Source organism: Mustela putorius, unplaced genomic scaffold (genome assembly GCF_011764305.1).
Source record: "Mustela putorius furo isolate JIRA1106 unplaced genomic scaffold, ASM1176430v1.1 tig00000275_pilon_pilon_pilon, whole genome shotgun sequence".
Taxonomy (NCBI): Eukaryota; Metazoa; Chordata; class Mammalia; order Carnivora; family Mustelidae; genus Mustela; species Mustela putorius.
The window spans coordinates 7253582-7268086 of NW_025421341.1; the positions used below are offsets into that span (position 1 = coordinate 7253582).

The 14505-nt window shown below is 35.7% G+C and overlaps 1 protein-coding gene across 6 annotated transcripts in view; it reads right to left on the minus strand.

Moving 5' to 3' along the window:
- Positions 1-14505, minus strand: part of TRAK2 (trafficking kinesin protein 2) — a 68225-nt gene that overhangs the window by 30692 nt on the left and 23028 nt on the right. For 5 of the 6 annotated variants that reach the window (XM_045078559.1, XM_045078560.1, XM_045078561.1 and 2 more), the window contains 2 exons: positions 8822-9111; positions 400-594 (listed from right to left, as the gene is read on the minus strand). In XM_045078559.1, the coding sequence (XP_044934494.1) occupies positions 400-594; positions 8822-8912 (286 nt within the window). In that variant the 5' untranslated portion in view covers positions 8913-9111. The remainder of the gene's footprint in view (positions 1-399; positions 595-8821; positions 9112-14505) is intronic. The other variant, XM_045078562.1, reaches the window with a different exon arrangement.

Below are 14505 nucleotides of genomic sequence, written 5' to 3' on the forward strand. Positions count from 1 at the left end.
GGCTCCGGATATCAAACTACTGGGATAATAAATGTTTTGAGATATAAAGGGACATTAAAATTTTCAAATAAAATTTCAACTACCTTTTTTTTTTTAGGTTCCTTTCTCTATTCAGCCTGAGAAAAGTATCAAATAAAAGTATCAAGTGAAATATCAGGAAACATCTGATTATTGCTTCCAACCCCAGACACTCAGAGTCACAAGAATGACAAACTCTAGCATTCAGACATAACACAGAATCATGTCTTTGTGCTGTGAAATCAGTTTGAGTTAAAGAAGGTATACAGTGAACAAGGTCTACGGATGCCAAATGTTTTAAAAGTCAACACTGAGATGCTTATGATCTTGATCTCAATGGGCAAACTCTAAAAGGGTAAAAAAAAAAAAAAAAATACTCACTCATATAATGGAAAGTCTCTTCAGCAAGGACTGGAGAGAGAGCATCAGGCCCATGCTGCTGCCGGCGTGGAGACTGAGCCCAGTCTTGATTTTCGTACAGAAAGAGAGAGTCTACTCTTAGCTTATACTGCGGTAGCTGTTCTTCCAGCAGACTCACCAGCTCAACTTCAGGGAGATCCTCATTGGAGCAGACATCTAAAGAGGAGAGTCCATGTAAATGAAGCCAAAATATTCCAACTTACCAGGCTACAGAGAAAACAGTGAAATTAGTTTGCAAAAGTAGGATAACCAAAGAAACACTAGCCAGGATAATTTCTCCAGTGATTTTTATTAATATGTGTTGGTCTACAGTTGGTCTTTCTCTAGGTTTCTTTAATATGAAAACTTCTATAATAAAAAATAATACCATGAATTTTAATTATACTTTATTTAAAAATATATTGCTTGGTGACTATAGCTATGTTTTTCTTTATCTTAAAAATTTTTTAAAGATATTTTTTATTTATTTGACAGAGAGAGAGAGATGTCACAAGTAGTCAGAGAGGCAGGAGGAAGCAGGCTCCCTGCTGAGCGGAGAGCCCCATGTGGGGCTCGATCCCAGGACCCTGGGATCATGACCTGATCCAAAGGCAAAGGCTTTAACCCACTGAGCCACCCAGGTGCCCCCACAGCTATGTTTTTAAAAACTAAAATGAATTTGAACAAATTTCTTATTTCCTCCTTATCAGTCTATTTAATGTGTCTTAAAAGAGAGCTGATCTCAAATAACACACATGCTTGGTGGGGCGGGGGGTAAAGGCAATACAAAACAATGAGCAGAAAATAGTTTGAAAGGAATAAAATGACATATTCTTTAATAACAAAATTTGAATGCTGTGGAAGAGTCTTCAAAATTTGGAAAAATTACATTTCAGTATACTCTTACAGTAGCTAGATATTTTAAAAAATTAACATTTATTGGTTAAATGTTAATCAGTAATGCTAACATTTCAGCAGTGTTCCAGCACTAGTACTGGAATAAGTACTGTACCATTTTTACTTGAAAGATGTGGTACATTTGAAGTCCTGAATACCCTTCACATGGTACTCTCTAGCTACACACCTCTAGCTACCTCCTGCGTATAATCTCTGAACACACTTGGCTTCTCTGACTTTATGTGCTTGCCCCTGGCTTCCTGTTCCAAATACTGCCCCTCCTTTAACACTTACCAAATTTAGCAGTTTACAGAAAAAAGTAAATGTATCCCTTTTAACATGCTTAAAATAGAGAAAATACAGGATGTCATATCAACTCTCACACTTTATAAAGAGATCTGCTATTTCCTTTGTGGGTGGTATAAAGAAACATATTCTAACTCTGTCAAAGAACAACGAAGTTCATTTTAAGGAAGCATATCTTAAAAGAGTACATTTCTACTGCTTGACCTTAACAATGACACTTCCATAAATCAAACATGAGTAAGCTGACAATGTCACATACCACTCTTTACCCAGGACAAGCAGTGACTTCATAATCACAAAGATAAGGCACAGAATCACAGAGATAAGGTACATTTAAAATCTTAAATACTATTCTAAAGAAGCTCTCAACCCTTAGCAGATCTTTTTTTTCTTTGGAGATCTTTTTAAAAGCCCTAAAAATAAAACTAAATTTTATTACTACCAATTCCATGCAATCATCCAAATTTTTCCTGCCATAAATTTATCACATACAAATTGTCAGTGTAATACTTGAAAGAAAAGAAGTTGACTATAAATACATGCTGAGCTATAAACAGGCTTGTGGGCAATTCAGGAAATGAAGAACAAAATTCAACATTCATTAAAAGAGCTTTTATTCTCTATAAACTACCTTTTATTTTATTTTATTTTAGATGACAGCTCTTTCATTTTAATTGCTTAGCAAATGTTTAGTGTGAATGACATTTAAAAATCTTTGCTGCAATTTCCTTCCCTGTCACCTCCTCTTCAACCCACAACATGTTTAACAAAATTGTTAACCATCTAAATTAGAAACTGTCTTTTAATATGCATTAATGAGATTCTGTGAAAATTCAAGGTTACCAATTCCCTTCTTCCAAAAGGTACTTTTAAAAATGCATATACAGGGACGCGTGGGTGGCTCAGTGGGTTAAAGCCTCTGCTTTCGGCTCAGGTCATGATCCCAGGGTCCTGGGATCGAGCCCCGCATTGGGCTCCCTGCTCAGCAGAGGAGACTGCTTTCCTTCCTCTCTCTCTGCCTGCCTCTCTGCCTACTTGTGATCTCTGTCTGTCAAATAAATTAAAAAAAAAAAAAAAATCTTAAAAAAAAAATGCATATACAAGGTGGCCTGGGTGGCTCAGTGGGTTAAAGCCTCTGCCTTCCACTCAGGTCATTATCCCAGGGTCTTGGGATTGAGCCCCACGTCCTCTCTGCTCAGTGGGGAGCCTGCTTCCTTTCCTCTCTCTCTGCCTACCTGTGATTTCTGTCTGTCAAATAAATAAATAAATAAAATTTTAAAAAATGCATATACGATCAAGGGTTAGCAGATTAAATATCCTTGACTCACTCCATTTGCTTCTGTATTTCTGATAACGTACTACTTACTACTCTCCTAATTATCCAAACTTAACAACCCCCTTGCTAACATTTTATCTTCCAAATGTCCCCTCCATATGCTCACTTAATTTTAGCCATATTGTGTCCCTTTAGATTCAAGGACTCCTTTCGTTTCTCTGGAAGAGCTTCAAAACACTAAAATTTTCCTCCGTATCTTTATATCCAATTATGTCACTCTCCTATACAATGCTAAAAGAGGTCTGAATTTCATCTAGTCATTGGAGAAACACCTTATGAACATCTGGGATAATCAATAAAGATCTTAGAAAGGCCGGGCCTATTCTTAGTAGGATTAAATTAATGCTAGAATAAAGCACATTACAATATGATCTAAAGTGTGATCTAGAGACCCACATAACAAAGATTAAAAACAAGCCTCAAAAGGATGGACCTTATTAGCAAGTAACTTCAGGACCCATCAGAACGAACTTTAAGTTTTCCAAGGAAGGCAACAAAATCTAAGCTTCTAATGATGTAACATTCAAAATATTAAGCATTTGATAAAAGATTATTAGATATGCAAAGAATAAGCAAATTGTAATCCATTACCAGTTGGAAAATGAGTCAACAAAAACAGGCCCAATAACAACAAAGATGATAAAATTAGTAAACAACAATTTAAAAACAGTGATTATTAATATGCTCCAAGATTTAAAAGGAAAACATAAACTTGATGAAAAGAGAAACAGGAGCTGTATCAATCTTTATAAAACCCAAGTAGAAATAGAGTATAATATCTAAATTGAAAAATTCACTGGGTAACATTAACAGATTAGATATTCCCCAGAAGAAAAAAAAAAGTAGTAGACTCAAAGGCATAGCAATGGAAACTATCTAAAATGAAGCATAAAGAAAAACAAACAACTGGGGAAAAAAACAAATCATTAGTGATTTTTTTCATATAGTATCAAACTGTCTAACATACACGCAACTGGAGTCACAGACAAGGAGAGAGGCAGAGCAGAAAGAATATTGGAAGAAATAATGGCTGAAATCTTGTAAATTTAATTAAAACTATAAATCCATCATTCAAAGAAGCTCGACTCTAAGCAGAATAACACAAAGAAAATCCAAACAGAAAATCTTAAAAGCAGAGAGAAAGAAAAAAGGAAACATTACATTCGAGGGAACAAAGAAAAGAATAAGCAAACACTTTTTATGCCTTAAAGCGCATAAAAAGTGAACTCCGAATTCTGTACCAGTGAAAACACCTCACATAAAAGGTGAAATAAAGACTTTTTTCAGACAAGCATAAAAGCGCAACTATTCATTGCCAGCTAACCTCTGTTACAAGAAATGTTGCTTCCTCAGGCAAAAATGACACAAAATGGAAAGTTTGATCTATAAAAAGAAATAAAACCCCACAAAACTGGCAAATCTGTATGTAACTATATAAAACCTTTATTCTTGTTATTTAATCTATAAGTGACTAAAGTAAAAATAATAACAATTAATTATGTGTATAACATGTAGATGTAAGAGACAGGGCAACAATAACACATAGGATGATGAGGGAAACAGAATACTGTTGCAAGGATGTCACTGTATGAACTAGTATAATGTTATCTGAGGATGCAATGTAGTAAGTTAAAAATGCAAACTGCAAACACAGTGCAACCACTTAGAAAAATGAGAGGTGTACCTACTCAGTCAATAGTGGAATTAAAATGGAATCCTAAACCAAACCAAACCAAGCCAAACAAAACACCAAAACTCAGTTCAAAAGAATGAAGGAATGAGGGAAAAACAAAGAACCATTAAATGGAACAAAGAGAAAAGAAATGATAGTACAGAGTCTACTGACTCAACCAGACTGATAATTATATAAATGTAAAACGTCTAAACACCCCAATTATAAATTAGAGATAGTCAAACTGAGTTAAAAATAAAATGATCTAACCATAAGCTCTCTACAGGAGATGTCCTTTAAATATTCAGGTAAGTTAAAAGTAAAAGGATGAAAAATGCTATCATACTAATTCTATACAAAGTTTTTTCAAAAATAGAGGCGGGAATATTTTACAACTCATTTTATGAGGCCTGCATTACTGTAATACCAAAATCAAACAAAGACATTGCAAGGAAAAAAATGTACAAATTAATACTTTTCTTGAATGGGTCATATGCACATATACACAAAACATTAATAAATCAAATCCACAATCTGTCAGAAGGATAATACATCATGGTAAGTGTCGGTTTTCCCCCACAAGGTCGGTTTAAAAATTCAAAAGTAGAAAAAACTGAAAATCAACAGAATTCACCACATTGACAGACTAAGAAAGAAAAACCATCTCAGTAATGGAAAACAGGCATTTGACAAAATTCAACACCCATTCATGACAAAAATCTCTTATCCAACTAGGAAAAGAAAAACAATTCTCCAATTTGAAAAAGGCCATTCTAAAGGAAATTAATGGCAAGACTGTAGCTTTTCTCTAATATCGGAAATATGGCAAGGATGTATATTCTCATCACTTTTATTAAAAAACATACTGAGATCCTGTCTTATTCAAGAAGGCAAGAAAAAGAAATAAAACACATCCAGAATGAAAAGAAGTAAAACTGTCTCCATTTGTAGACAACATTGTGGTTTACAGATGGAATTCTAAGGCATCTATAAGAAAGTTAATAAAACTAAGGGCCACCCAGATGGCTCAGTCAGTTAAGCATCTGACTCTTGATTTCAGCTCAGGTCTTGACCTCAGGGTCATAAGATCGAGCCCCACACTGGGCTCTGTGCAAAGCATGGAGCTTTCTTAAGATTCTCTCTCTCTTTCCCTCTGCCCCTTTCATGCACCTGCCCCCTCTGCTGGTGTGTTCTCGCTCTCTAAAAAAAAATTTTTTTTAATAAAAAAATAAAACTAAGTAGAGTTCCAGAATACAAGGTCAACATATAATCAATTTCGTTTCTATACACCAGCAGTAAACACCTGTAGAATAAAACTAAATTTAAAAAAATGCCATACAGTAGCAGAAATAATTACAATTTTTAAAATTAAATATGTGTAAGACCTATATAATAAAAATTACAAAATACTGTTAAAAGAAATTTAAAAAGACCTAAATAAATGGAGAAATGTATCATGTTCACGGACTGGAAGACTAAATTGTCTTAAGATGTCAATTCTCTAGAGTCTATGTAATTCCATTCAACTGGAAATTGACAAGCTGATTCTAAAATTTATGTAAAGATGTGAAAAACCTAGAATGGCCAAAACAATTTTTGGGAAAAAAAAAAAAAGAGCAAAGGCAATTTATACTATCTGATTTTGAGATTTACTACAGAGTTACAGAAATCAAGACAATGTAGTATTTATATAAAGATAGCCTTAGGGATTAAAGGAATGCAGTGAAGTGTCCAGAAATAGAACCACACATGCATATGCAAGTGATTTTTCAATGAAATTACTAAGGTAATTCAATAGGGTAAAAGACAGTGTTTTCAATAAGTGGTGCAGAAACAACTAAACATTCAATGGAGAAAAAAAATCTGGACCCTAACCTCATTCCACGTGCAAAATTAACTATAAAATGGACCATTCACCTAAATGTAAAAACAAAACACAGGAAACTTCTAAAAGAAAACAAAGGGCGCCTGGGTTGCTCAGTAGATTGAGCATCTGCCTTCCATTCAGGTCATGGTATCAGGGTCCTGGGATTCAGCCCCACATCGGCTCCCATTTTCTCTCCAGTCCCTCTGACCCTCCCTCTGCTCATGCTCTCTCTAACTCACTATCTCTCTCAAAAAAATAAATAAAATCCAAGAGTTCTGGGATCAAGCCCAGAGTCTGTCAGACTCCCTCCTCAGTAGGGAGTCTGCTTCTCCCTCTCTTTCAAGTAAATAAATAAAAAATCTTTATTAAAAAATAAATAAAAGAGAACAAAGGAGAGTATCTTTGTGATCTTGAAGTAAGTGAAGATTTTTTTAGAAACACACACACAAAAATCAAACTATTATGAAAGCAAAAACTGAAAACTAGACTCCACCAAAATATAAACTTTTGCTCTTCAAAAGGCATTATCAAGAAGATGAAAAGGCAGGAGAACGTGGCTGGCTCAGTTGGTAGAGCATAGGATTCTTGATCTCAGGGTTGTGAGCTGGAGCCCTACACTGGGTGTAGAAATTATTTTAAAATAACAACAACAGCAAAGATGAAAAGGCAAGCTGGTATGGGAGAAAATATATGCAACCCATTTATCTAACAAAGGATTTACATCTAGAATATAATGAAGACATTTACAATTCAATGGTAAGAAAAATTTTATAATGGGCAAATGATTTGAATAGACAACTGAAAATAAGATCTAGAAATGGCCAATAAGCATGTGAATAGATGGTCAACATCATTAGTCCAATCAGAGAAAACTAAACCCACAAAGAGATACCAGGGCATACCTACTAGAGTGGCTTCAATCAAAAACACGGACATTACCAAGTGCTAGTGCTGTAGGACAGAGGTCAGCAGAGCAGGAGGCTCTAGCCAGCTGCCTCTGCCTGATTTTGTGAATCCAGTTCTGCTGGATCACAATCATACTTGTTCTTTTATATTTTGCCTGTGGCTGTTTTTCTGCTACAATAGCAGAGGTAAGGATTTGCAATTCAGCAATAAAAATGACTGAACTACGGATACATACCGCCATGTGCATAAATCTCAAAAACATTTTGCTGTACAAGAAAGCCAGACATAAAAGACATAGATTAATTTGTATGAAATTCTGAAATTAATTTGTATGAAACTGTATGAACAAGCAAATTTTATCTATAGTGACAGAGAGCAGATCAATGGTTGCCAGGGGCCAGTGGTTGAGGGGGGGGGGCTCTGGGTACAAGGAACTTTTGGAGGGACAATAAAAATGTCCTACAACTTGACTGTACTAGTGGTTACATGAGCATATATATTTGTCAAAACCAAACTGTGCACCTGAAATGGGCACCTTTTATTTTATCTTAATAAAGAGATTACAATAAAGCTAAATAAAAGATGGAAAAAACTTTGGGTTTGGACGGATTTCAGAATTTTTCGGAGTTTTAGAAAATGTGTGTAAGGCTATGTGTGTACCGTAGGATCTATAACAACTCCAACTAGTTTAGTAGCAGCACCCCATATTTAAATACATTAATACATTTTCAGCAAATACTAGCACTAAGTAAAAGAAGTCTAGAAATAGCTACACAGGTCAGGTTTTGTGCAATGAATTTTAGAACCAAAGTTTAGAAACAAACTTTGGGTGTACAGAGTGTTTTTGATTTCGTCTTATAGATAAGGGCTCTATAGCTGTGTCTGAATAGCCTGTGTGTCCTGGGAGCTTCTTAAGTGTCACAAACTGTTGTCCGGTGTTTGCAGGGTGTATGAAAAAGCCTTGTCAAAGATACAAATAGAAAGACAAAGAGGGGGCGCCTGGGTGGCTCAGTGGGTTAAGCTGCTGCCTTCGGCTCAGGTCATGATCTCAGGGTCCTGGGATCGAGTCCCGCATCGGGCTCTCTGCTCAGCAGGGAGTCTGCTTCCTCCTCTCTCTCTGCCTGCCTCTCTGCCTACTTGTGATCTCTCTCTGTCAAATAAATAAATAAAATCTTAAAAAAAAAAAAAAGAAAGACAAAGAGGTCCTGCTGACCAGGGCTCACGTGGTGCAGGACAATCTGACAGAGACAACACACAACACGTAAGGCTGATTTTGATAATTCAGTCGGAGACCGGGAGAAGGAAAGATTAATTCAGTTAGTCTCTCAGGAGATCAGGCTGGAAAGCGAGGCCAGGGTTTCATCCTGGTGGGTCTTACATGCTGGGAATTGCACTTCAAAATTTATTAAACCAGACTCACCAGTGATACTCTCTGAGTCTCTGTGATTGCTATTCATGAGGGTTTCTTCACCTGTTGGTGATGTAAAAATGGCATTCTGTGATTGATTCATGCAGGATCCTTTCTTGCTTTGGTTGACAAGGGCAGCTTTGGTATGAATCAGAGTAAAGGAAATCCATCAAGCCATTCAATAACAAAATGGATCTGGTCGTACTGCTATTTTCTTTAAAACAGCTTTTTTTGGATGAGTCAAATGACATCTGCAGCAATGAGTGTTCTCATGTGATTATCATACCCTGGAGAGTCATGACCTAAAACAAAGAACACATCAAGTGTCATTAAGAATGTTTTCCTAGTGATACTTACAACATGGATAAATATCAAAATAATCATGTTGGGTGAAAGATGTCAGACAATACAAAAATACATAGTGTCTAATTCCATGTACATAAAATTGCAAAAATGTACACCGATCTACAGTAACAGAAAGCAGATCAGTGGCTTCCTGGGGCTGGGGGAGGGGAGTCCCAAGGGGCAGGAGAAAAGTTTCGGGGATGAGGAGTAGATTCATTGTTGTGGTAAGTGGTGGTGGTTTCACAATTATATACATGTCAGAACGTATAGGTGCAATCTAATAAATAAATTATATAATGTTTAAAAATTTAAAGATAATCAATGTTTAAAGTAAAATAATAATAATAATAATAATAAAATATGGGGTCTATAACATATGTAGAAGTAAAATGTATACAATACCAGCACAAAGGCCAGAAAGAGAAAAATGGAAATATACTGTTATAAGGCTTTTACATTACACACGAAATAGTAAAATATCTCTTGAAGGTAAACCGTGAAAAGTTAAAGATGTATACTATAAACCCTAAAGCAACCAATAAAATAACTCAAGAATTACAGGTAATAAACCAACAAAGGAGATGATAATGAATGGTATAGTTTCCCCACTCTGGCACTACTAGTATTTGGGGATAATGCTTGGTCAAGTGCATTGCAGAAGTTCAGCAGTCTGCCAGCAGAATTCTCTCCCCAGACCCTCTCCCAGATGTAAAACCAGAAACATCTTCAGACATTGCAAAATGTCCCCTGGTAGGCAAAATCACCCCCAGTTGAAAACCACTGATATAAAAGATGTTCAACCTCACCTACGACTAAATAAAAATGGAAAGAAACTACTTTTCATCTATTCGATCAGCAAACATTGAGTTTTATTACATTCATTGTTGGGGAGGGTATGGAGAAGCAGCACTCATACTGTTGATAAAAGTGCAAACTGGTACAAACTTTTTGAAAGGCTATTTGGCAATGTCTACCAAACTTTAAAAGTGTGCATACACAATAATTCAACAATTCTACCACTAACAATTTATAACATGAATATGCTCACAAAGTATGACAAAATATAGGCACAAGAATGCCCATATGGTGTTTTTTTAAACCATAAACACACGACTGAAGAGAAAATATCCACAAAGAAATGGTTTAATAATGGTACACAAACAAATGTAATGCATAAAATGTGTGTGTGTACTTGATAAAAACTGTTACCAGTTAGGAGAACTGTTTAATACTAATTATAAGTCTGGCTTTATATCAAAAGACAGTCTCTACCAAATAGTCTCTACTTAGCAACTTGCAGCTTCTATTTGTGGCTAACTCATTCCCATGCATACTATTTATAGGCATTGTAAACATTCAGTGTTTTACAAGAGTCACCCCCACCAAATGGAAGGGAACAAAATAAAGGCATTAAAAGCAACTGAAATATGGTCACTGAGGTAGAAGAGAAAAGCACTCTCCGTAAATACTATGAAGACAGTTTCAGAGATGAAATGGGCAAGAGAATGAAATACTACAGAAAAGGCAGAGGAGAGATTTATTTTAAAAAGGGGGTACTAGGACCCTAAAATCAATATTAACCTCCTAGAAACCAATTCAGCCAAGAAGTTAGGCCCAAAGCTAAGCTGCAAGGAATAAGGAAGTGAGACGGTAAGAATGGAGTTTACTGAGTACAGCCCAGGATTTCCAATACCGACTTTCAGGTTTACATGGACCAGTAAAATTTCAAAAACTTCTGAGGTTATTGACACAGGGTTGCCTTTTTTTTTTTTTTGAAAAATACATTTTTGTAAGGAAAAAGACATAATGGAATAAACAACAGTTCTTCCCCAAAAAGGAGTTTGTAATTTTATGTTGACATAACAGAAATTTAATTTTTCTATATTTGAATTCAGAAAATTTTAATAAATAAAAAATTTTAAATTCTATACTAAAGGCAACATAAGGAATTGGAGAAGATGTTTGCAAATGATATATCTGTAAAAGGGTTAGTATCCAAAATACATAAAGAACTTAAGAAACTCAACACCCCAAAAAACAAATAATCCAATTAAAAAGTGGGCAGAAGACATAAATAGGTATTTTTCCAAGAAGACATACAGATGGCCAATAGACACATGAAAAGATGCTCAATATCACTCATCATCAGGGAAATGCAAACCAAAATTATAATGAGATGTCACCTCATACCTATCAAAACGGCTAAAATCAACAATACAAGAAACAACTGGTATTAGCAAGGATGTACAGAGAAAGGAAGCTTCGTGCACTGGTGGTGGGAATACAGACTGGTGTGGTCACTCATAGCAGAAAATAGTATGGAGGTTCCTTGATAAGTTAAAAATAGAACTACCCTATGATCCAGCAATTGCACTCCAGGTCTTTACCCAAAGAATACAAAAATACTAATTCAAAGGGATACACGAACCTGATGTTTATAGTAGCATTATCCATAATAGCCAAATTATGAAAACAGCCTAAGTGTCCATCGACAGATGGATGGGTAAAGAAGATGTGGTATGTACACACACACACACACACACACACACACACACACACACAGAGGAATATAACTCAGCTGTAAAAAAGACTGATATCTTGCCATTTGCAATGACATGGATGAATCTAGAGCATTATACTAAGCAAAATACATCATTTAGAGAAAAACAAACACCATATGATTTTACTTACATGTGGAATTTAAGAAACAAAACAAATGAACAATGGGGAAAAGAGAGAGAGAGAAAGAGAGGGAGAGAGAGGCAAACCAAGAAACAGACTCTTAAATACAGAGAAGAAACTGAGGGTTACCAGAGGTTAGTGGGGTGGGGGTAACGTGTGAAATAGGTGATGTGCATTAAGGAGTGCACTGGTAACAAACACCAGGTGCTGGATGGAAGTGTTGAATCACTATATTGTATACTTGAAACTAATACAACACCGTATGTTAACTAGAATATAAATAAAAACTTTTAAAAATTCTATTTTTTAAGTAAAACATAAAATTGTCGGGATTGCTGTCAAAACAGCAATCTGCACTAGCCAGTGCAAAATGAAGTGATACTCAAAAGTATTTTTTTAGGTACTTTACCTCCAGTTGTCAAAAATTCATTTTCATAGCCACAATCAGTCTAGTGTATACAACTGAAGTCTTCCCCACGTACCTTATTTCCCAAATTGCCATTCTTAAATCAACCACTGCAAGGGGAATGGAACTAAAATTGGATCAGACCAATAGAGATTTCTCTGCCCACCCCCACACCCAGGAACTGGGAGGAGGAAGAAAACAACCTCCCCGGAAGTTTATGACCACCAGGTATTCGAATAAAATCTCAACTTGGGGTTCTGCCATCAAAGAAGTGAGGGTGGGGATAATTCTTGAGTAGGCAACCAAAACCATCTACTACCCAAGTCTTTCTGTCACACATGATCTTTAAAATTATCACACTCCAGAGACCCGGATTTATAGATAAGCCCAGCAGTGTATCCTGAAATACAGAATGGTGACACAAATATAAGAATAAATATGCTAGTGTATAACAGGCCTAGTGCAGGGTCAGTAAACTACTGCCTGAACACTGAATTTGGCCTGTCACCTATTTCTGTACAATCTGTGAGCTAAGAATAGTTTTATATTTTTAAATAGTTGAAAAAAACCCAAGTTAAAATGTTTCCTAATATGTGACAATTATATGAAATTCAAATTTCAGTGTCATAAATGAGAACACAGCCAGACTCATTTGTTGAAATACCATCCATTGTTTTCATGGTACAGTGGGTGAGCTTGGTAATTGTTAACAGAGAACTTGCAGTTAGGCAAAGCCTAATATATTTCCTATCTGACCTTTTATAGAAAAAGTTGGCCAACTGATCTAGTAGCAAAATAATTCATCTGTCTAAATCAGTGATTTCCTAGGTCAACTTTTAAACACGGAATTCACCCTTTTAGATACTTAAAATTAGATCACTACCTCTTGAGGAAGTTCAGTAAAGAACAAAATTCTACTTTCTATACCTATAACTGTATTTAAAGTTGTTTCAATTTCTAAGAAAGCATTTTTAAAAAAGCACCAAGTTACAAATTTGCTTATGAAGAAAGAAGTAGAGCGAAGAAGGCAAAGAAAGAAGAGAGGGAGGAGGAAGGGGATGTAAAGGGAGAGAACAGAAGCCAAGTGCTTCCCCTACTGGTCCAAAGTGGTTTTTAAACAGAACTAACCATATTCTAACCAAAGACCATTGTGAAAATATAATGATAGCCTTGGGACATTCTTCCTGCCGGCCACTTACCCATTAGCTGGCTTAATCTTTAATATTTACATTAGCATTCATATTTTTCTTTTTTTAATATTTATATGTATTACACAGAAACAAAAACTATGGACTCTAGATCTTTACTCTAGAGGATTGCTTTTTAATTAGTTCTGGAGGTAGTATTAACTGTTTAGTGTTAACTCTAAAGGCAAGAATAAAGAAAACCAAGTTGAATATAAAACTTAGTCCATCTTCAGAGTCACGTAGAAACAATCTGGACCTCCAGGATAATCCAGGAACCTGACTTACAAGACAACTGTGCACCAGATCAGGGATGATCTGCAAATGATATGCTCTTCCTAGTGACTCTTTAGAACTCAGTAAACCCTTGGGATATGCCCTGGTCTGGATCTGAGCTCCTCAGCAGGATTAGTGTGAAGTAACAATGCTGAGTATAAAACAATGTATGCACCTTGGCATTAGACAAGCTTAAATTTTCATCTTACTGACTGGTTTTCTGACTCTGACCACATTATTAATGGTTCTTCATTGTAAAGGTTGGAGTGATAATTAACTACTCTTGAGAGGGAGAGTCAAGTATGAGAACTAAAAAAAAAAAAAATTCCTAGTTTGGTACCTGACATTACAGTAGACACTAACATGCTTATTCCCTTCAGCTTCCCCCTTTTGTTTAGGCCCGAAGAACAGATAACATCTTCTGTCTAATATTTCTTAAATTTCTGGCTCAACAGCCAACTCTAAGCTCAGAATAGCTACCCTGTTTATGTAATAGATGTAGGCTAAAGATTGAAAAGTCTTCGTATTGAAAGAGGAAAGGACAAAGCAATAAAGTGACAAGTGCCTTATAAAGCAAGAATTTGAGGGAGATTATTACTGAAGCTTATTCCTTCAAGGATTCGGGGGAAGAGCTACTATAATAGAAGCTTTAACCATAACTAGTACCTTTATTCGTAGCACAGTAGTTGTATTAGTTCCCTGTTGCTGCTGCAACTCACTACCACAAATTTAGTGGTTTAAACCAACACCAATTCATTATCTTACAATTCTGGACATCAAAGGATGAAGTGGTTTTAATGGGT